Consider the following 21,534-nt stretch of genomic DNA (forward strand, 5'->3'; position numbering starts at 1 on the left):
TCCCTCGCTGCAGTGAGCCTGTTGCCAGCAGGTCTCACTGTTAAATAAAAAACCTAATTATATACTTTCTTTTTAGAAGCTCAGGAGAGCCCCTAGTGTGCATCCAACCTCGGCCGGGCACAAAATCTAACTGAGGCTTGGAGGAGGGTCATAGTGGGAGGAGCCAGTGCACACCAGGTGACCTAAAAGCTTTCTTTAGTTGTGCCCAGTCTCCTGCGGAGCCGCTATTCCCCATGGTCCTTTCGGAGTTCCCAGCATCCACTAGGACGTCAGAGAAAATCAGGAGAGAGGCTGGGCACTTGTTTGACAAATGGTTTCAGGGTAGAGGTTGGGATACATGGTTTTGATGGAGAGAGGCACTAGCTGGCACAAGGTAGTGAAGATGTTTGCATGCTTGTTCATGTGCGTGAAAAGACACACGCTAGCACATAGTGCAGGTAGAGGCTGGTATACAGTGTTGAGGAAGGGTCACAGATTGGTTAAAGTATGGGAACACTGGGCAGCTGCCCAAGGCCCGACAATTGTAGGGGCCTTAGAGCAGGGACAGGCTGAGCTGGGGGGTACCGGCCCACTGAGTTGGTGCCTTTGGAGCTTCTTGGAAAGCAAGCTGAAAATGCTGCCTGGCCATTCTGATTTGTGAATTACACACAATCAGAGCAGCCAGGCAGTATTCTCTACATGCCTTCCATCCTGCTGCAACACTGGTAATGACTGTCAGTATGCTGATTGGTGGATGGCTGAGAACAGTGTCGGACTGAGACATGAAGGACCCACCGGGAAAATGCAGTGGTAGGGGCCCATGCTTAGGGGTGTGGCTAGTCTTCAGAGGGGGTGTGGCCTAACAGTAAGAATGTGTGGGCTGGGCCCCTTGATATATAGTAAATACTGCTGGTTCATCCATGATAATGTACCAGATTAATAACAGCAAGGCACTGTAGGAAAAACACCATAGTCCTGTGCATTATAAGGTAACTTATGTACAATATAATTCATAATTCAAGTGCACAGTCTGGAACCTGATCCGAGGAGGAAAAGATGGGCCCCCAGGCTGTGGGGCCCACCGTGGGGGGGGGGGGGGGGGGGGTGGTTCCCCTGTACCCCTGTACCCCTGTACCCCTGTACCCCTGTACCCCTATGGGTCAGTCTGACCCTGGCTGACAGTCATTCACTGTATGGAAGCATGTAGAACAGTGTTCTCCCCAGAAATATTTTCCAGTGGAGGTGGCATCAAGACGTAGCCGGTTGGGGTCCCTTGCAATAGTACGTTTTTATCCAGTGCCCAGATACTGCCCAGTTGCTTATTTGGACACAAATAATGTTTTAAATAGTTCTGCCCTATTGCTTTTTGGATGCAAATAATTTATTTTAACAGCTCCCAGATTCTGTCCCCGCTTGCTGGCACCACAGATTTTTTTGTTTTGTTTTTATAGCTCCAGGGGATACACAGAACAGAGAGTGGACGCAAGAGGACCATTGACTTTAATATGCTCAGATGACTGTTCCTGCCTTGACAGTGCACCCGCCCTGCACTGTGACAGGGCCGAGATGAGCTGGTGCCACAGCCTCACTAACCACCAATACGTGTATCACCTGTCTTCTGGCATCAGTCGGAGCCCCCGATGGGAAGATCATGTGACTGTGACATTGGCGCAGCTCGGCCGAGTCACAGTCATAGGAACTTCCCATCAGGGCACCGACACGTTGGTGAGGGTACCGGGAGACAGGAGAAGCGCGCATTGGTGGTGAATGTGAGCATTTGTAGTGAGAGTGCTTTACGAAGAATGCTAGATTGCAGGGGGTTTCTTACCGAGTGGACTGCACCCAAAAAAAAAAAAGCTTGGGGAAAACACTGTAGAGCGACAGCGTGGTACCGCAGAAGGGGTAAATTATGATTTAAAAAAATCAAATATATTCCCGTGAATGGGTTGTTAGGGGCCCCACTGTATTGATTTGCCCAGGGCCTACAATGCTGTTAAGACGGCTCTGGTCAAAGGGGCACAGGCAGATACATGGTGGTAATGGTTGGGGCTTGGTTGAATACTGATACAATGTGTTAAATAGGGGCTACATATTGGTATGTTGGGGTTATATATTTAGTACAAGAGGAGGACTGTGTAACACAACAAACTGTTTTTCTTTTATTTTGCTGTTTTTTTGCTGGTCATTCTGTTTTGTATTGTTTTTTTAATCATGTTGCCATCTAATATAGGAGGAGCTTATACACAGTACCAAGCAAATCACGAATTAGCACGGCATTAGTTAGTGCTGGCTGTTCCCCGGGTGAGAATCCCACCCTAGGATTAGCTGAGGCATCGTTCTCACCTGCCCCAGCTTTCACCTGTCATTGTTCAAGCACAGCCTGTAAAAATAGGATTTTAATTACCTACCGGTAAATCCTTTTCTCATAGTCCATAGAGGATACTGGAGTTCCATTTAGTACCATGGGGTATAGACTGGTCCACTAGAACCCATGGGCACTTTAAGAATTTGATAGTGTGGGCTGGCTCCTCCCTCTATGCCTCTCCTACCAGACTCAGTCTAGGAAACTGTGATTGAGGAGACCGACATACTTTGAGAGAAGGATAGATAAAGATAGTGGTGAGATTCCGAACCAGCACACACAAACAGAGGAAAGCTATGCTAACCCAACTTTAAACAGGAACAGCAACAGCTGAACCAACAATACTTAACCAAGTAACAGTGCAGGAAGAACGAAGCACCGGGCGGGTGCCCAGTATCCTCTACGGACTACGAGATAAGGATTTACCGGTAGGTAATTAAAATCCTATTTTCTCTAACGTCCTAGAGGATACTGGGGTTCCATTTAGTACCATGAGGATGTACCAAAGCTCCCAAACCGGGTGGGAGAGTGCCAAGGTTCCTGCAGAACTGATTGACCAAACTGAAGGTCCTCAAAGGCCAAAGTATCGAACTTGTGAAACTTAGAAAACGTGTTCAAACCAGACCAAGTAGTCGCACGGCAGAGCTGTAAAGCCGAGACACCCCGGGCAGCTGTCAAGGTAGAACCCACCGACCTAGTCGAGTGGGCCTGTACAGATTTTGGAACCGGCAAACCTGCTGTGGAATAAGCATGCTGGATAGTGAGCCTGATCCAGCGTGCAATTGTGTGCTTTGAAGCAGGACACCCAATTTTATTGGGATCATATAGAACGAAGAGCGAGTCGGATTTCCTATGACGAGATGTCCTCTTTACGTATACCTTCAAAGCCCTCACAACATCCAAAGACTTTGAAATAGCGGAAGTGTCGGTGATAACCGGAACCACAATAGGTTGGTTGATGTGAAACGCTGACACCACTTTCGGAAGAAATTGCTAATGAGTTCTGAGTTCAGTTCTGTCCTCATGGAAAATTAAATAGGGGCTCTTGTGAGACAAAGCCCCCATCTCCGACACACGTCTTGCTGAGGCCAAGGCCAACAGTGTGACGGTCTTCCACGTAAGATTTTTTACATCCACCTCCTGTAACGGTTCAAACCAGTCCGATTGGAGGAACTGCAGCACCAAATTGAGATCCCAAGGTGCCGTGGGAGGCACAAAGGGAGTTTGGATGCGCAGAACACCGTTCAAAAACGTCTGGACTTGAGGGAGAGAAGCCAATTGTTTCTGAAAGAAAATGGACAAGGCCGAAATCTGGACTTTTATGGAGCCCAGACATAGGCCAACATCCACACCTGCCTGCAGAAAAAGCAGGAAACATACCAGGTGAAATTCTATCACAGAATAAGTTCTGCTTTCACACCAAGAGACGTATTTCTTCCAAATATGGTGATAATGTTTAGACATTACCCCCTTCCTGACTTGGATCATAGTTGGGATAACTTTGTTAGGGATCCCTCTTCTGGCTAGAATCAGCCGTTCAACTTCCTTGCCGTCAAACGTAGCCGCGGTAAGTCCTGATACACAAACGGGCCCTGTTGCAGAAGATCCTCGCGAAGAGGTAGAGGCCACGGATCTTCGAGGAGCATCTCCAGAAGGTCCACGTACCAGGCCCTTCTTGGCCAGTACGGAGCAATGAGTATTGCTTGAACCTTTTCCCTTTTTATTCTTTTGAGAATTCTTGGGATCAGAGGAAGTGGAGGAAACATGTACACCATTTGATAGACCCATGGAGTCGTCAGAGCGTCTACTGCTACTGCCTTTTGGTCTCTCAACCTGGAACAATACCAGTTGAGCTTCTTGTTGAGACGAGAGGCCATCATGTCGATTCGTGGGTATCCCCACCGACGTGTCAAGCACCTGAATACTTTCGGGTGAAGTCCCCACTCCCCCGGGTGCAGGTTGTGTCTGCTGAGGAAGTCTGCTTCCCAGTTGTCTACTTCCGGAATGAAGACCGCTGACAACACCACAGCGTTTTTTTCTGCCCAGAAGAGAATTCTTGACACCTCTGACATTGCTGCTCTGCTTTTCGTTCTGCCCTGTCGGTTTATGTACATCACTGCCGTTACATTGTCCGACTGGACTTGAATGGCCTGATCCTGAAGAAGATAAGAGGCCTGCAGAAGGGCATTGTATGTGGCCCTGAGTTCCAGAATGTTGATTGGAAGTAAAACTTCCTGACTTGACCATCTTCCTTGAAACTGCACCCCCTGGGTGACTGCTCCCCAACCTCGGAGGCTTGCGTAAACAGGATCCAGTCCTGAATTCCGAACCTCCGACCCTCGATGAGGTGTGAGGTCTGTAGCCACCACAGAAGAAAGATCCTGGCTTTTGGTGACAGACGAATCCTCTGGTGCATGTGAAGATGCTATCCGGACCATTTGTCCAACAGATCGAGCTGGAAGGGTCTTGCATGAAACCTTTCCTTATTGAAGTGCCTTGTAAGAGGCCACCATTTTCCCCAGAAGGCGAATGCGTAGATGCACCGATATCCAGGTTGGCTTCAGGACATCCCGAACCATCGACTGGATTACCAATGCCTTTTCCAACGGAAGGAACACTTTCTGCGACTCTGTGTCCAGTATCATTCCCAGGAATGGGAGCCTCCATGTTGGCTCTAGGTGAGATTTCGGAAGGTTCAGAATCTACCCGTGATCCTGGAGAACTTTGGTTGAGAGGCCAATGCTGTCCAGCAACCTCTCCCTGGACGGTGCCTTTATCAGAAAATCGTCCAGGTACGGAATTATGTTCACTCCCTGCTTGCAGAGTATAAACATCATCTCTGCCATCACTTTGGTGAACACCCTCGGTGCCATGGAGAGACCAAATGGTAGGGCCTGGGACTGGTAGTGACAGTCCTGTAGTGCAAACCGTAGATAAGCCTGATGAGGCGGCCAGATCGGAATGTGAAGGTACGCATCCTTGATATCCAGAGACACAAGGAATTCCCCTTCCTCCAGACCTGAAAGCACCGCTCTCAGAGACTTCATCTTGAACTTGAACACTCTTAAGAACGGGTTCAAGGACTTGAGGTTCAGAATTGGACGTACCGAACCATCCGGCTTCGGTACCACAAACAAGTTGGAATAGTACCCCTTGTTGTGCAGATGAGGTGGAACCGGAACAATGACTTGAGTCTGTACCAGTTTTGGATGGCCTGCTGTAAAGTTATACTTGCCTCTTGTGAAGCTGGTAAGCCTGATTTGAAGAATCTGTGAGGTGGGCGCTCTTGGAACTCCAGTCTGTAGCCCTGGGAACTAAGATCTATTACCTAGGGATCCCAGCACGAACTTGACCAGATGTGACTGAAGAATTGTAGTCGGGCTCCCATCGGACAGACCTCCAGGCCTCACGGTCCATCGTCATGCTGAAGGCTTTGAGGAAGCAGAGCCTGAGCTCTGTTCCTGAACTCCTGCAGTTGCTGGTTTGCTTGGTTTACCGCTTGCGCCTCTGGAGGCCGTAGAAGCACCTCTGGATTTTCCCTTAAACTTGGCTGTCCAAAAGGACTGTAAATTTGAAACTGAATAAGCTTTCCTGGCTGGGGGAGCTGCGGAAGGAAAATACGTAGACTTATCCGCAGTAGCTTTGGAGATCCATTTGTCTAGTTTGTCTCCAAACAAGGCCTCTCCTGTGAATGGTAGGCCTTCCACGCCTTTCCTGGAGTCCGCATCAGCAGTCCACTGGCGTAGCCACAAACCCCTACTTGCTGACACTGCCATAGCAGGGGTGCATACATAAAGCAAACCAATCTCTTTTATGGCTTCCACCATAAAGTTTGCAGAGTCCTGTATATGGTGCAGGAGTAAAACAACATCCCCCCTAAACAAGAAATCTAACCCCTCAATTAGGTTACCTGAACATTTAGCAATAGCTTTTGTGATCCACGCACATGCAATAGTGGGTCTTTGGGCCACCCCAGCAGCTGTGTACAATGATTTGAGTGTAGTCTCAATTTTATGATCAGTCGTATCCTTTAGGGAGGCTGTACCAGGGACAGGCAATAAAATTTTCCGTGACAGCCTAGAGACTGATGCGTCCACTATCGGTGGATTTTTCCATTCTTTCCTATCCTCCAGAGGAAAACGAAAAGATGAGAGCAACCTTTTAGCGATTTGAAGTTTCTTTTCAGGATTAACTCACCGTTCTTCAAACAGGGTATTCAATTCCTATGACTGATGATTTCTTTTTTACATTAAAATAAGATTCCTCACACTCCTCTGATACCTTATCAGGAATTTGCAGAACATCTCTTATAGCCTCTATAAGAGATTCTATTCCCTGTGACAGAGTAGCATCCCCCTCCAAATCCACCTCACCCTCCTCCATGTCCGACCCGTGAGCGTCAGAGTCAGACTGCAGGATATGGGTCAGAGATCGTTTTTGCGGACAAATCTGAGGGGATTGAGACACTGGTTTGGGGACTGAGTCTCTATTCATCAACCCATCCACAGTCTGTCTTAAGTATTGCGTCTCTTTCTCATTGAGGGATAGCCTTGCAGAAATATTTGCGATCATTCCCTTAATGGAATTAACCCATTCCGGTTCAGCCCCGCTATTCTGGGAAGGTGAACTGCCCTGAGTACCCAGTAGTGAGCCCCCTGGTGAAGAGGAACATTCCGCTGTACAAGAAACACACTCTTTGCCTGACATAATGTAAATGTGACAGCACACACACACATACAGGAAAAGGTTAAGCAAAGGTTAAGCACAATTAACCCACAAAGAGCCCTTCAGGGAGACATAGTATTTGGAGCCAGCCCCCACCGCGCCCTTATCGCTAATGCCAAGCTTAACCGGGTCGCAGACTAAGTGCCCTGATAGGGGACTTAGTACACTAATAGTTGCTTCCCCCCTTCCCCTGCCCTCCCCCTGCTGTGACCCCCTGGTACCGCTGAGGTAATCTGGAGTCCCTGTCAGTCAGCGTCTGTGTCCACTGCAGAGGGAAAATGGCGCTGGTGAGCTGCTGGATCCTCTCATAGTGAAGCCCCACCCCTTCAATGGCGCGCAGTCTTCCCGCTTTTTTTATACTGGCTGAGGTAATCTATTGCTTAAAATGGAGAGAAAACCGTTTTAAGGATGCTTTTGCCAGTGTGGGTACTGTGTACAATGTACCCAGACGCAGCTGTGTACTGTGTCTGGAGACGCAATCCGCTCCGGTTAGAAGCCGCGCGTCTCCGTACCCTTATGTTGCCATAATGGCCGGTGACCCGCTAGTCAGGACGCCGGCTTAGTACTCACCACTCTTCTTTCTTCTGGCTCTGTTAGGGGTGGTGGCGTGCTGCGAGAATGTACGCTCGCCGTGGTGGGGCTTGCGAATAGTTCCCTCAGGAGCTCAGTGTCCTGTCAGTGGGGAATGGGACCATTAACCCTTCAAGAGGTTGGACCTTTCCCTTCCCCTAAGTCCCACGAAGCAAGTAGGCTGGTGCCAACCAGCCCTGCCTGAAAATAACAAACATAAAATAAATGTAGAAAACTCTTCGGGAGTTTCCATAAGCGTGACCAGCTCCTCCAGGCACATTTTCTAACTGAGTCTGGTAGGAGGAGCATAGAGGGGGGAGCCTGCCCACACTATCAAATTCTTGAAGTGCCCTTTGCTCCTAGTGGACCCGTCTGTACCCCATGGTACTAAATGGAACCCCAGTATCCTCTGGGTCTAGGACGTAAGAGAAACAACAGTTAGAATCTGATCGGTTGGTAGTTTATCTTTCTCCACTCTCCAAGATTTGATAAATCTCTTGGGGTTTAGCATGGAGACTGGTAATATGAGGCATTTAAGCTCTCCCTCTTCTAGTCCTGCTTATGTCACTACTGTATGTCAGTCAGTAAGACCACAACATTCCTCCGTGTCCATAACTCTGCATGCACAGAAGTGCGTCCGGGGCCTGAATCTGATAGTAAAGTGATCGCAGAGCCCCTGACCACGAATGTGAATAATAATACATGCCTGCGAGTCCTAATTTCTTATAGCCACAATAATAAATGATTATTACCAAGACCAAGTTCCAATAATTAATAAGTATGTCCGCTATTCACTGCCTCCAAAAGTGTGAAATAGAGCATCATTATATCTACTGGGTGTCCCTAAAGTCTAGACACAGAGTTCACAGAAATCTTGCAAAGTGCATCAACCTTTGCATCACAAATGGTGGAAATCATATTGAAGATGTTATTTGTTAATATACCAATTAAATAAAATGTTGAAAATGTCATTAATTTCATTTCTTGAAAATATGCATTATGCATTATTGCCTATGTGTCCAGACTTTAGGGACACCCTGTAGATTGCTGCTCTTTAACCTGCGCTCAGTTGAGTACTTCCATGAGTATTTCAAAAGTTCATTACATTAAAAACTTGAGTTCTGTGCTCCCTCTTTTGGCCATACTAAGGTAATGCAGACTTTGTTAATGTATCAATAACTGCAATCTGACCATCGTGCTGTAACAAAGCCATACATTTCCAGACACAGGGAAATTAGTGTCTGAGAAGTGCTCGTGGGAGAAGTTCTGGGAGGTGGATTGTGTAGGTTTCCTAAATAATAAGCTGAAAAAGGACATACTCCAGTGGCGGTGAGTTTATAAAATGTTTTCTTAATTTATCAGCAGCTGATAAGTAAACACAACCATTTAAGGCAATTTATTGATTGCAGTAATAAGTGCAGTATTGCAGTAATTTTGCATTATTTAAAATATTCACTTTCTTATCACAGCCATGAACAAGCATCTCTCTCCGGTATAATCGGAAAACACAGCATAGTGTTCCAGAGCAGTGCGATTTATAATTCTACAAAGGTTGTATGCACAGTTAGGAGCAAAACAGACGTTGAAACTTCAAAAAAATGGCATTATGGTCTAAAAGGGACATTCGATTGTAAAGTCATTATTATTATTATTCTCTTTATTCTATTTTATTTATACAGTGGCACAAAATGTATGTGGCATCTTACATGGAGAATTACAATAGAATAAACAAATACTAAAAAGTAAATAGGTATCAAACAGACATAACAGGGACAAAAAACAGTGGAATAGTTATACAACAATAAAGAGTCAGTGAATAACAGTAGCACTCGGTGAGCCCATGTCTGGGAGGGGCAGACAGAAGGAATAAAAGTTACTGACTGTTGCGGAGAGTGGAAGATGAGAATCAGGAGGGTGGGACCAGGGCCCCACTCATGAGAGCTTGCAGTCAAAAGAAGAATTTAATAAGTTTGTGTACTGGTATGTTACTTCATCCAGCTCTACAAGGATAATTTTTTTATTGCAGTTACTGACATTACTAGTGTCATGTGTCATGCAGTCAGAGGGTGGGATTCAAATGACATATCACGCCCAATTTCCTTTCTAAAATTATCTCTGTTATTGCGCATATTACGCCCATAGTGATCAGGTTTAGCTGTGTAAAGGGTTGGGTGCCTCCGTACTCCGGGGGTAGTGAGCTGAAATAATGATACCACGCCCCTGAGGGCAGAAACAGAACGGGTGTGGAAAGGGGTGAAAAGAATTGAATCCCACCCAGAATGTTATGATTGACAAAAAGACATTTACGACAATGATTTATGTGTCAGCTATACCTGTGTGTTTGATGTCATTGCCCTCTTCTTTTTACAGATTCTTCCTTGTGTTCAGCTGCCTGGTCCTCTCTGTATTCTCCACAATTCCCGAATATCATAATTTATCCAACAAAGGCCTATTTATACTGGTGAGTAGCCTACTTACTATTCTTTAGTATGGCTCTCATGTGCCTACAGTACTTCGTTTTGGACCCCTTAATCTATGTACTTTCCACTGTCTTCTCTCTCATATTTCCACTCATTCTACAGCCCCCTCCTATTTACGCTCTCTTTGCCTGTCTCCCTGATTCTCTGCAGCTGGTTGGATTTTATACATCTTGTCATAAACTACAAGACTCGGTGTAAACTGTGCATGTTTGAGACTTATTGCTATGTATCTCTGACAGATTGTAAACAGTAGATAAAGTAAAGCAATACGTCAGGTTGTTACAACTATATTTAAGACATTAAGAACAATTTTTGCTATGATGTAGAAACACAACTTTGTCATACCATGCGCAGAATCAAACCTTCTAGCTATAACTTCCAAATATTTAATCCCCACATTTCTCTCCACATGTGCCAAAGTTCACCCACTGTCTCAAAACATACCAAGACAATATTAGACTCCTTCTCTCTAGGTCTTGAATTCTTTGGAATGTACTTATTTACTTGTGCTATCATGTTGCATTCTTGAATTAAAGCAATATACTGAATAATACTGTTTGCCCAGCATTCCAATTGTGTGGTTTTTTTTACATAAAACACATACAAAATCACTATGTTAATAATATTTTGGTTGTTTACAATAGAAGCTCAGTGACCCATACTAACCAATCAGCAATACGCTTTGATTTATCTAAACCAGTTAGTGAATAGCCTATATAAGGATCTAGTTACCGGTCATATGCTTATCGCATAACCCATTAACTAAAACTGGTTACAGACAACAATCGCATCGGTAACTGCCTTGGCATGGGGAAGCTATTTAACATGTATTGTGGTAATACTTGTACAAGAAGAACTTTCTGTGTTATTGTCTTACCCCTTCAGGCCAGTGTTGCTGGGCTCAGCTGCCTTAATTATTTATTTGTGTTAAATTGCAGTGTTAAACAAAGATAAAAAACAGTTGTTGCAAGTAATCTTTAAACAAGGTAATTTGTGTTCTATGTTTAGTGGTCCTTAAGGTGCATACACACGGTGCGATACGCTCCATGAGCAATATTGCAAAGTGTGTTCCTTTCCCTCCTGGGCCACCCGACATAGGGGCAATTCAGAGTTGGTCGCAGCAGCAAATTTGTTAGCAGTTGGGCAAAACCAGGGGGGTCATTCCGACCCGTTCGCACGTTGCTGTTTTTCACGGCGGTGCGAACGAGGCAGTTCTGCGCATGTGCGGCGGCCACAATGCGCATGTGCGTCGTTGCCCAGCAACGGCCTTCGCTGGGCAACGACAAGAAGAATGAAGAAAGTTGTCGCGATCGCAAGAAGATTGAAAGGAGGAAGGCGTTCAGAGGCGTCAACTGACCATTTTCTGGGAGTGGTGCGGCGAACGCAGGCGTGTCCAGGCGTTTGCAGGGCGGGTGTCTGACGTCAATTCTGGGACCTGACAGGCTGAAGACATCGCAGCGGGTAAGTAATTCCAGAGCTACTCAGAAACTGCACAAAATGTTTTTGCATAGCTCGGCTGCACAAGCATTTGCAACCTTGCTATGCAAAAAATCCCGCCCCCATCATAGGCGGTGTCTAGTTGATCGCACGGGCAGCAAAAAGTTGCTACGTGCGTTCAACTCGGAATGACCCCCCATGTGCACTGCAGGTGTGGCAGATATAACATGTGCAGAGAGAGTTAGATTTGGGTGTGGTGTTTTCAAACTGAAATCTAAATTGCAGTGTAAAAATAAAGCAGCCAGTATTTACACTGCACAGAAACAAAATAACCCACCCAAATCTAACTCTCTCTGCAAATGTTATATCTGCCCCACCTGCAGTGCACATGGTTTTGCCCAACTGCTAACAAATTTGTTGCTACGATCATCTCTGAAATACCCCCATAGTGCGTACACACTGAGCGTTACCGCAAACGATATCGCTTAGTGATGTCACACCGCAGCCGGCCCATACATGCAGTTTCTGACAATAATTAAGCTGCATGTACAGCCGACAGAGGGGGTTGTTAACGACCCCCGGGAACGTGCATTGGCCAATGTTTGTGGCATACACACTGGGGGTAATTCTGAGTTAATCGCAGCAGCAAATTTGTTAGCAGTTGGGCAAAACCATGTGCACTGCAGGGGAGGCAGATATAACTTGTGCCGAGAGAGATAGATTTGGGTGGGTTATTTTGTTTCTGTGCAGGGTAAATACTGGCTGCTTCATTTTTACACTGCAATTTAGATTTCAGTTTGAACACACCCCACCCAAATCTAACTCTCTCTGCAAATGTTATATCTGCCCCCCCCTGCAGTGCACATGGTTTTGCCCAACTGCTAAAAAATTTCCTGCTGCGATCAACTTGGAATTACCCCCACTGTGCGATATTTTATTCAAATCGCTCAGAAGGGGGAAAATGAGCAATATTGTCTAAAATATCGCACGGTGTGTAGTCACCTATAAAGGGATAGTTGAGAGCTACAGAAATATAAGGAGTGAATTTTAGAGTACCATTTTATAGTAAACTATTAACTTTAGTAAATAGAAAGATAACCTTGGAAATTCATGGGTGATATACTGGGTTGGTATTTGGTTTGCAGTTGACAATGCTGGTCTTATTTACTTCAAACAATAATACATGTAACCACCTATTTGTGTATGAGCAAATCACAAGCTCCCCTTATAGAAGAACAGAATAATTATTCTGTAGTAGTAAATCATGGAACGCTTGACTTAAATTTATGCCATAATCTACATAAACACTAACTTAATTGGTATTTTACATTTTTCTACTGGTAAGCAGTGAGGTAACATTCATTTCATTTAGTGAGTATTCATTGTATTGCTTGAATTCAAAGCAAATATTTTATTTTAACTGAATGAAAAATACAAATAAGACATAAAAATGTTTATATTAAGATTTGTCCATAATCATGTTTTTCCGAATCCCATTTTATTTTATTTTTTTTGCTGATCACCACAATCCCCTTCTCATCTAATTTGCAATTCCAGTCCCCTTCTCCGCGTTTCAAATGGCTGACGTCAGGAGTCCTCACTCCGGAGGCAAAGTCTAAATTAAGAAGTCCTTGTGTCTTTCCTTTGATTAAGCACAGTTGTCTTTGTTTGTGGAAAGGTGCTGGAGATAGCAGAGGGTACATTGCTGAGGTTTGGGAAACCAGACCTACCCAATTCTGTCAGATCAATGTGGTGGCAAAAAGTTAAACATAGGTCCCCATTTAACAATGTGACATAACCCATTTAGCACTCGTTAAAGGGGTTATGACCTCCTTTCAGTATTTTACAAACAGCAGTAAACTTAGCTTACTGCTATTTATCACTGTACCGCTGACGCCACCTATAGATGGAGATAGCGATACAGTTCCCATTGCCGACAGTGGGGACTCAGCAACAGCCTTTCCAGCTTCAGTGAAACCTACCAGGCATTGCCAAGGCCCCGCCAAGTGACAGTGTCATACGCAGACACAGCAGCCTGTCACTGGCAGCGTCACTGCATAGTTGTTAAATGGGGCCCATGGTCTAATTCTGGGAAGGGAAGCAAGAGTTGACTGCCTGAGAGGTGGAGTGCCTCCATATACTACACGATGTATGCTGGTGATAACCACAGCCTGCAGTTAGCTGATTAATATTTTGGTGGATTGGGAATGTATTGTAACCAAACTGAATGATCCACCCTTTTTTTCACCCTTTTCAGACTGTGGGCGGGATGCACTGAAAAAAAAAATGCAGTAAAAACCCCGTTTTCGATGTAGATTATTCTGACTTTGTTGAGGGATCAGTATCTGTAACATACGCAGAACTTTTCCATGAGATCCTTAATCTCTTATTCAGAAGTGTCACAAACAGATATGTCCTCATTCATCAAGCCTCAATACGCAATGCAGCACGAGATGCTTGGCGTGAGTGAGCTGGCAGTTCCTGTGCAACTCTGATAATGTTGGGCGTTTTTTTCCCCCGAAATTGTGTCTTATCCGCACAAAAAGAGTCCCAACTTCAGTAAATGTGCTTAGTAAACCGATGTTAGTAAACGCGCTCACAACTAGGAGCGACTAGAAGGACTGTTTAATGTGACAACGTGCATCAACGACGAGAGGGGATATATCTGTAGATAGCTGAGTAGGTCGTTTCATCCATGTGTGTGCACAGAATGCCACCTCATTCATTGTATAACATATGCTTCACTTTTGTGTCCATTAGGAATTTGTGATGATCGTTGTGTTTGGTATGGAGTACGTAATTCGAATTTGGTCTGCCGGGTGCTGCTGTCGTTACAGGGGATGGAAAGGTCGACTGAGATTTGCAAGGAAGCCTTTTTGTGTTATCGGTAAGATACAGGGCCTGATTCATAAGCAGACATAAACCACACATAACGCCGATGTTAGCACAAGAGATGTCCGGGTTCCATTTACCCAAATTTACTCGGATCTCAAAATGGCATCTTATTGGCTATCCGGCTGTCACGTGTTTTGGATAGCCAATAAGAAACATCTGGATAAATCTGAAGTTGCGCTAATTTGGCGTTAAGAATTGAGTAAATCCGAACCCGCACATCTCTATTTAGCACAGATGAGCAATTATTTGCTAATGTGCATGCACAGAATATTCTGGAGACTCTATGTTTCTTTGGTGTGTTATGGGAGTGTTTTGGGTGTGTCACTTTAAGTCGCAAGCATTCTCAGAGACAGAGCTGCTTCCACAGAGGCCATCGTCAGACAGAGACAGTGCGCCTGCCATAGGATAGTGCAAGTGCCGATGCTGGATGCGATGGTGCGCCAATGGTGGACTGTCTGGAACTTCGGGCAGTGCTACTGCATACAGGGGAGCACAAAATGGCCATCTCAGGGCTTGCACATTTCAGCGTACACTATTGCACAAGGGGAAGGCTGAAACTAGCATTTGCATATTAACGCACCTGCAAATTCGGTAACGGGAGCCAGAGTGGATGCAGCATCATCCATCTCCGAATCAGGCCCATAGTGTTATCAGCCAAACTATGGTATTCATAATATCTACTCCAGTCTTTTGCTTGCAGCACACATATATTACTGCTTGTATGGTTTTGCATGTGAAGCTGCCAACAAATTGTGTTAATTGCACAGGTACAGACTTGATTTTATTGTACTTTCCCTTTCATGTGAACCGGACAGTATCTCTTTCTATCCTTTTTTTTCTCTATTTTCCTTCTCTGTTTTATATATTCTCCAGATGTTCCGATTCCTGAGGGACAAAGACTTTCTCCTCTCTCCATCTTCCCTGTCTGCAGAGCAGCTGCAGAATGGGGTTTTGTCTCCCATTGTAGTAGCGTAGAAAAATATGGAGAGGTGGGCTAGTGGGAGATACTGCAGAGCCAGCATTGTCATGGCTAGTAGATGGATTATGTAAGGAGAAAAGGGCGGCTCAGCAGATATTAAACAATGAGTGTCACAACTTCCCTTTACCGTGAGAGAGCTGTAGCACAAAGCACCAGCGCCTGCCTCATCAATGAATTAGTGTAGAACTCAGGTACAAATTACTTACACACACACACACACACACACACACACACACACACACACACACACGTGAATATATGTAAATAGCAAAATAATACTTAGTATTTTAACAAACCTGGTACCTTTATCACATATGAAATAAGAAGAGGGGGGATGTCCCTTTTCACTGGATAAGTTCATACATTTGAACCAGAACTACTAAAAAAATCTCTAAAGGTTAAATAACTGTATATTCTTTAAGAGTGCGCCCACAAAGAGTTTATTCTTTCTTCTTATGTCCACCATTATCACGTATCACATATTCAGTATACAATCCAATATTCCTTAAGGAGGAGACAATTGCAGCACCCACAATTTTATAAGAATGAAGGATACTGCTGTGTCATCTCAGCAGTCGATGTTACACACATATATATATATATATATATATATATATATATATATATAAATTTCCGCGGAAAGAGCCGCAGCACACTTCCAAGTCAATGTATAGGTGCCAGGTCAGATAAATAATACAGTACTGTCCATAAACTAGAGAATCCCACAGGAACCAAGCTCAGGATAGACCAGCACACTATTCAATCATGAAAAAATCTTTTTATATTTTTATATCAGTAAAGTGCAAAAAATCCAATGCAAACATGCAGCACAAGTAATTCAGCAGCAAAGTGTGATATGCAATAGTATACTCAACATCCCAACAGCCGTTTCGTATGCCTTCATCAGGGTGATAATAAGCTCAGCATATTTGCCAAAGCACTGCTCGTCCTACAGTGCAACAGAATAAAGTGCCAAGTGCCCAAACGCTGCATTGCACCCGCAGCCTATTTAAACCCAGTGCATAATTACCTGATTACCAGCTGTCACCGCCGGCCACACGTGGGGAACAGACAGACGTCACACGTCAAAGATCTACAGTTCATGCCCATTGATCATGTGCCACCACTCAAATTAGGTGGAAATAGACATATGTTGTTATTACAACAGGAATGTCGGTGGATTCGTCGGCTTGGAACACTGACTCCAATGGGACTCAATTAAGAATTTTCCTTCACCCCATTTTTGTAAATAAAAAAAAAAATCTTTTTTTCTTCTTTTTTCAATTTTTTTATTTTTTTTATCTCTTTGGTCTGGATTGGGTACACGTGGGCCTGGACTTCTGGGTTGCGTCTGGATCCATCACCAGATGGGGTACTATTAATTACTAGATCTTTTTCTTGTTTATGAATATTTGTTGTTATATATGTTTTGTCAGATATCCCATTCGGTGACCTGGGAGCAACTGGGGTCATTGGCCTAGACAGGAATCTAGCCCTAATATGGACACAGTTAAGGGTTAATATAGTATGATGTATATGGCCTCATTTAGATGCAGGAGTCACTGATAGGGATGTTGTATTAGTTTTTTGTTTATAATTTTTTGTTTATTATTAGATGTAGATTTGTTGTGCCTGTGCACCTTTGATTGTTCCCTCCGCCCACTGTGAGACGGGCTTTCATGTCCTGGGTTGTCCGGGACAGCTAGCCTGTCTTGGACGGGCGCCACCTCCTGTGCGTCATATGACGCGCTGGGGCGACGCCGTCATCCATGGGAGGACCTGGTGGGCTTAGACTCTCCAGGGGGAGTAGAGATGTGATGCTGCCCGGCACCTTGTGTGCAGGGAGGTGCGGGCACGCCAGTCCTCTGACGTCATGACCGGAGCGCGGCTTACAGCGGCGCATCCGTGTGACGTCTGTCTGTGGCCGGCGGTGACAGCTGGTAATCAGGTAATTATGCACTGGGTTTAAATAGGCTGCGGGTGCAATGCAGCGTTTGGGCGCTTGGCACTTTATTCTGTTGCACTGCAGGACGAGCAGTGCTTTGGCAAATATGCTGAGCTTATTATTCCCCTGATGAAGGCATACGAAACGGCTGTTGGGATGTTGAGTATACTATTGCATATCACACTTTGCTGCTGAATTACTTGTGCTGCATGTTTGCATTGGATTTTTTGCACTTTACTGATGATTGAATAGTGTGCTGGTCTATCCTGAGCTTGGTTCCTGTGGGATTCTCTAGTTTATGGACAGTACTATATATATATATATATATATATATATATATATATATATATATATTTCTCTGACGTCCTAAGTGGATGCTGGGACTCCGTAAGGACCATGGGGAATAGCGGCTCCGCAGGAGACTGGGCACAACTAAAAGAAAGCTTTAGACTAACTGGTGTGCACTGGCTCCTCCCACTATGACCCTCCTCCAGACTTCAGTTAGAATCTTGTGCCCGGCTGAGCTGGATGCACACTAGGGGCTCTCCTGAGCTCCTAGAAAGAAAGTATATTTTAGGTTTTTTATTTTACAGTGAGATCTGCTGGCAACAGACTCACTGCAGTGAGGGACTAAGGGGAGAAGAAGCGAACCTACCTGACTGGAGATAGCTTGGGCTTCTTAGGCTACTGGACACCATTAGCTCCAGAGGGATCGAACACAGGACCCGACCTCGATCGTTCGGTCCAGGAGCCACGCCGCCGGCCCCCTTACAGAGCCAGAAGCAAGAAGTGTTCCGGAAAATCGGCGGCAGAAGACTTCTGTCTTCAACAAGGTAGCGCACAGCACTGCAGCTGTGCGCCATTGCTCCTCATGCACACCTCACACTCCGGTCACTGATGGGTGCAGGGCGCTGGGGGGGGGGGGCGCCCTGAGGGCAATATAATACACCTTGGCTGGCAAATCTACACCATATATAGTCAGGAAGGCTATATAGGTGTAAAAATACCCCTGCCAGAATTCCAGAAAAAGCGGGAGAAGTCCGCCGGAAAAGGGGCGGGGCTATCTCCCTCAGCACGCTGGCGCCATTTTTCCCTCACAGCTCCGCTGGAAGGACGCTCCCTGGCTCTCCCCTGCAGTGTCAAGCTACATAAGGGTAAAAAAGAGAGGGGGGGGCACTAAATTTAGGCGCAGTATATGTAATATAAGCAGCTAGAAGGGAAAAAACACTCATTTATAGTGGGATCCCTGTGTTATATAGCGCTCTGGTGTGTGCTGGCATACTCTCTCTCTGTCTCCCCAAAGGGCTTTGTGGGGTCCTGTCCTGTGTCAGAGCATTCCCTGTGTGTGTGCGGTGTGTCGGTACGGCTGTGTCGACATGTTTGATGAGGAGGCTTATGTGGAGGCGGAGCAGATGCCTATAAATGTGATGTCACCCCCTGCGGGGCCGACACCTGAGTGGATGGTTATGTGGAAGGAATTACGTGACAGTGTCGACTCCTTACATAAAAGGTTTGACGACATACCAAATATGGGACAGCCGGCTTCTCAGCCTGTGCCTGCCCAGGCGTCTCAAAAGCCATCGGCTCTAAAACGCCCGCTACCTCAGATGGCAGACACAGATGTCGACACGGATACTGACTCCAGTGTCGACGACTATGAGACTAATGTAACTTCCAATAGGGCCACACGTTACATGATTGAGGCAATGAAAAATGTGTTGCATATTTCTGATGTTACCCCAGGTACCACAAAAAAGGGTATTATGTTTGGATAGAAAAAACTACCAGTAGTTTTTCCTCCGAGGAATTAAATGAAGTGTGTTAAGAAGCGTGGGCTTCCCCCGATAAGAAACCTGGTAATTTCTAAAAGGTTACTAATGACGTACCCTTTCCCGCCAGAGGATAGGTCACGTTGGGAAGCATCCCCTAGGGTGGATAAAGCGCTCACACGCTTGTCAAAGAAGGTGGCACTACCGTCTCCGGATACGGCCGCCCTAAAGGAACCTGCTGATAGAAAGCAGGAGGCTATCCTGAAGTCTGTATATACACACACAGGTATTATACTGAGACCAGCTATTGCTTCAGCATGGATGTGCAGTGCTGCAGCTGCGTGGTCAGATTCCCTGTCGGAAAATATTGATACCCTAGACAGGGACACTATATTGCTAACCGTAGAGCATATTAAAGACGCGGTCTTATACATGAGAGATGCACAGAGGGATATTTGCCGGCTGGCATCTAAAATAAGTGCAATGTCCATTTCTGCCAGGAGAGGGTTATGGACTCGGCAGTGGACAGGTGATGCAGATTCTAAAAGGCACATGGAAGTTTTGCCTTATAAAGGTGAGGAGTTGTTCGGGGATGGTCTCTCGGACCTCGTTTCCACAGCAAATGCTGGGAAGTCTGCATTTTTACCCCATGTTCCCTCACAGCCAAAGAAAGCACCGTATTATCAGGTACAGTCCTTTCGGCCCCATAAGGGCAAGCGGGTTAGAGGCGCGTCCTTTCTGCCCAGAGGCAGAGGTAGAGGGAAAAAGCTGCAGCATACAGCCAGTTCCCAGGAGCAAAAGTCCTCCCCCGCTTCCTCTAAGTCCACCGCATGACGCTGGGGCTCCACAGGCGGAGCCAGGTACGGTGGGGGCCCGTCTAAAAAATTTCAGCGATCAGTGGGCTCGCTCACGGGTGGATCCCTGGATCTTTCAAGTAGTATCTCAGGGGTACAAGCTGGAATTCGAGACGTCTCCCCCCCGCCGTTTCCTCAAATCTGCCTTGCCAACAACTCCCTCAGGCAGGGAGGCAGTGATAGAGGCAATTCACAAGCTGTATTCCCAGCAGGTGATAGTAAAGGTGCCCCTACTTCAACAAGGACGGGGTTACTATTCCACACTGTTTGTGGTACCGAAACCGGACGGTTCGGTGAGACCCATTTTAAATTTGAAATCCTTGAACACATATATAAAAAAATTCAAGTTCAAGATGGAATCGCTCAGGGCGGTTATTGCAAGCCTGGACGAGGGGGATTACATGGTATCACTGGACATCAAGGATGCTTACCTGCATGTCCCCATTTACCATCCTCACCAGGAGTACCTCAGATTTGTGGTCCAGGATTGTCATTACCAATTCCAGACGTTGCCGTTCGGTCTATCCACGGCTCCGAGGGTCTTTACCAAGGTAATGGCCGAAATGATGATACTCCTTCGGAAGAAGGGAGTTTTAATTATCCCGTACTTGGACAATCTCCTGATAAAGGCGAGGTCCAGGGAGCAGTTGTTAGTCTGGGTAGCACTATCTCGGGAGGTGCTACAACAGCACGGCTGGATTCTAAATATTCCAAAGTCACAGCTGGTCCCTACGACACGTCTACTGTTCCTGGGGATGGTTCTGGACACAGAACAGAAAAAAGTGTTTCTCCCGGAGGAGAAGGCCAAGGAGTTGTCATCTCTAGTCAGAGGCCTCCTAAAACCAAAACAGGTGTCGGTGCATCACTGCACGCGGATCCTGGGAAAGATGGTAGCTTCCTACAAAGCAATTCCATTCGGCAGATTCGGCATACAGGACTGGGTCCTGGTGACGACGGATGCCAGCCTTCGAGGCTGGGGGGCAGTCACACAGGGAAGAAACTTCCAAGGACTATGGTCAAGTCAGGAGACTTCCCTACACATAAATATTCTGGAACTGAGGGCCATTTACAATGCCCTAAGTCAGGCAAAACCCCTGCTTCAAAACCAGCCGGTACTGATCCAGTCAGACAACATCACGGCAGTCGCCCATGTAAACCGACAGGGCGGCACGAGAAGCAGGATGGCGATGGCAGAAGCCACAAGGATTCTCCGATGGGCGGAAAATCACGTGTTAGCACTGTCAGCAGTGTTCATTCCGGGAGTGGACAACTGGGAAGCAGACTTCCTCAGCAGGCACGACCTCCACCCGGGAGAGTGGGGACTTCATCCAGAAGTCTTCCAACTGATTGTAAACCGTTGGGAAAGGCCACAGGTGGACATGATGGCGTCCCGCCTAAACAAAAAGCTAGAAAGATATTGCGCCAGGTCAAGATACCCGCAGGCGATAGCTGTGGACGCTCTAGTGACACCGTGGGTGTACCGGTCGGTTTATGCGTTCCCTCCTCTTCCTCTCATACCAAAGGTACTGAGGATAATAA

At 45.9% G+C, this 21,534-nt stretch overlaps 1 protein-coding gene across 4 annotated transcripts in view; it reads left to right on the forward strand.

Moving 5' to 3' along the window:
* Nucleotides 1-21,534, forward strand: part of KCNQ4 (potassium voltage-gated channel subfamily Q member 4) — a 752,031-nt gene that overhangs the window by 276,124 nt on the left and 454,373 nt on the right. For all 4 annotated transcript variants that reach the window (XM_063954218.1, XM_063954215.1, XM_063954216.1 and 1 more), the window contains exons 2-3: nt 10,007-10,097; nt 14,314-14,440. In XM_063954218.1, the coding sequence (XP_063810288.1) occupies nt 10,007-10,097; nt 14,314-14,440 (218 nt within the window). The remainder of the gene's footprint in view (nt 1-10,006; nt 10,098-14,313; nt 14,441-21,534) is intronic.

Source organism: Pseudophryne corroboree, chromosome 2 (assembly GCF_028390025.1).
Source record: "Pseudophryne corroboree isolate aPseCor3 chromosome 2, aPseCor3.hap2, whole genome shotgun sequence".
Classification (NCBI taxonomy): Eukaryota; Metazoa; Chordata; class Amphibia; order Anura; family Myobatrachidae; genus Pseudophryne; species Pseudophryne corroboree.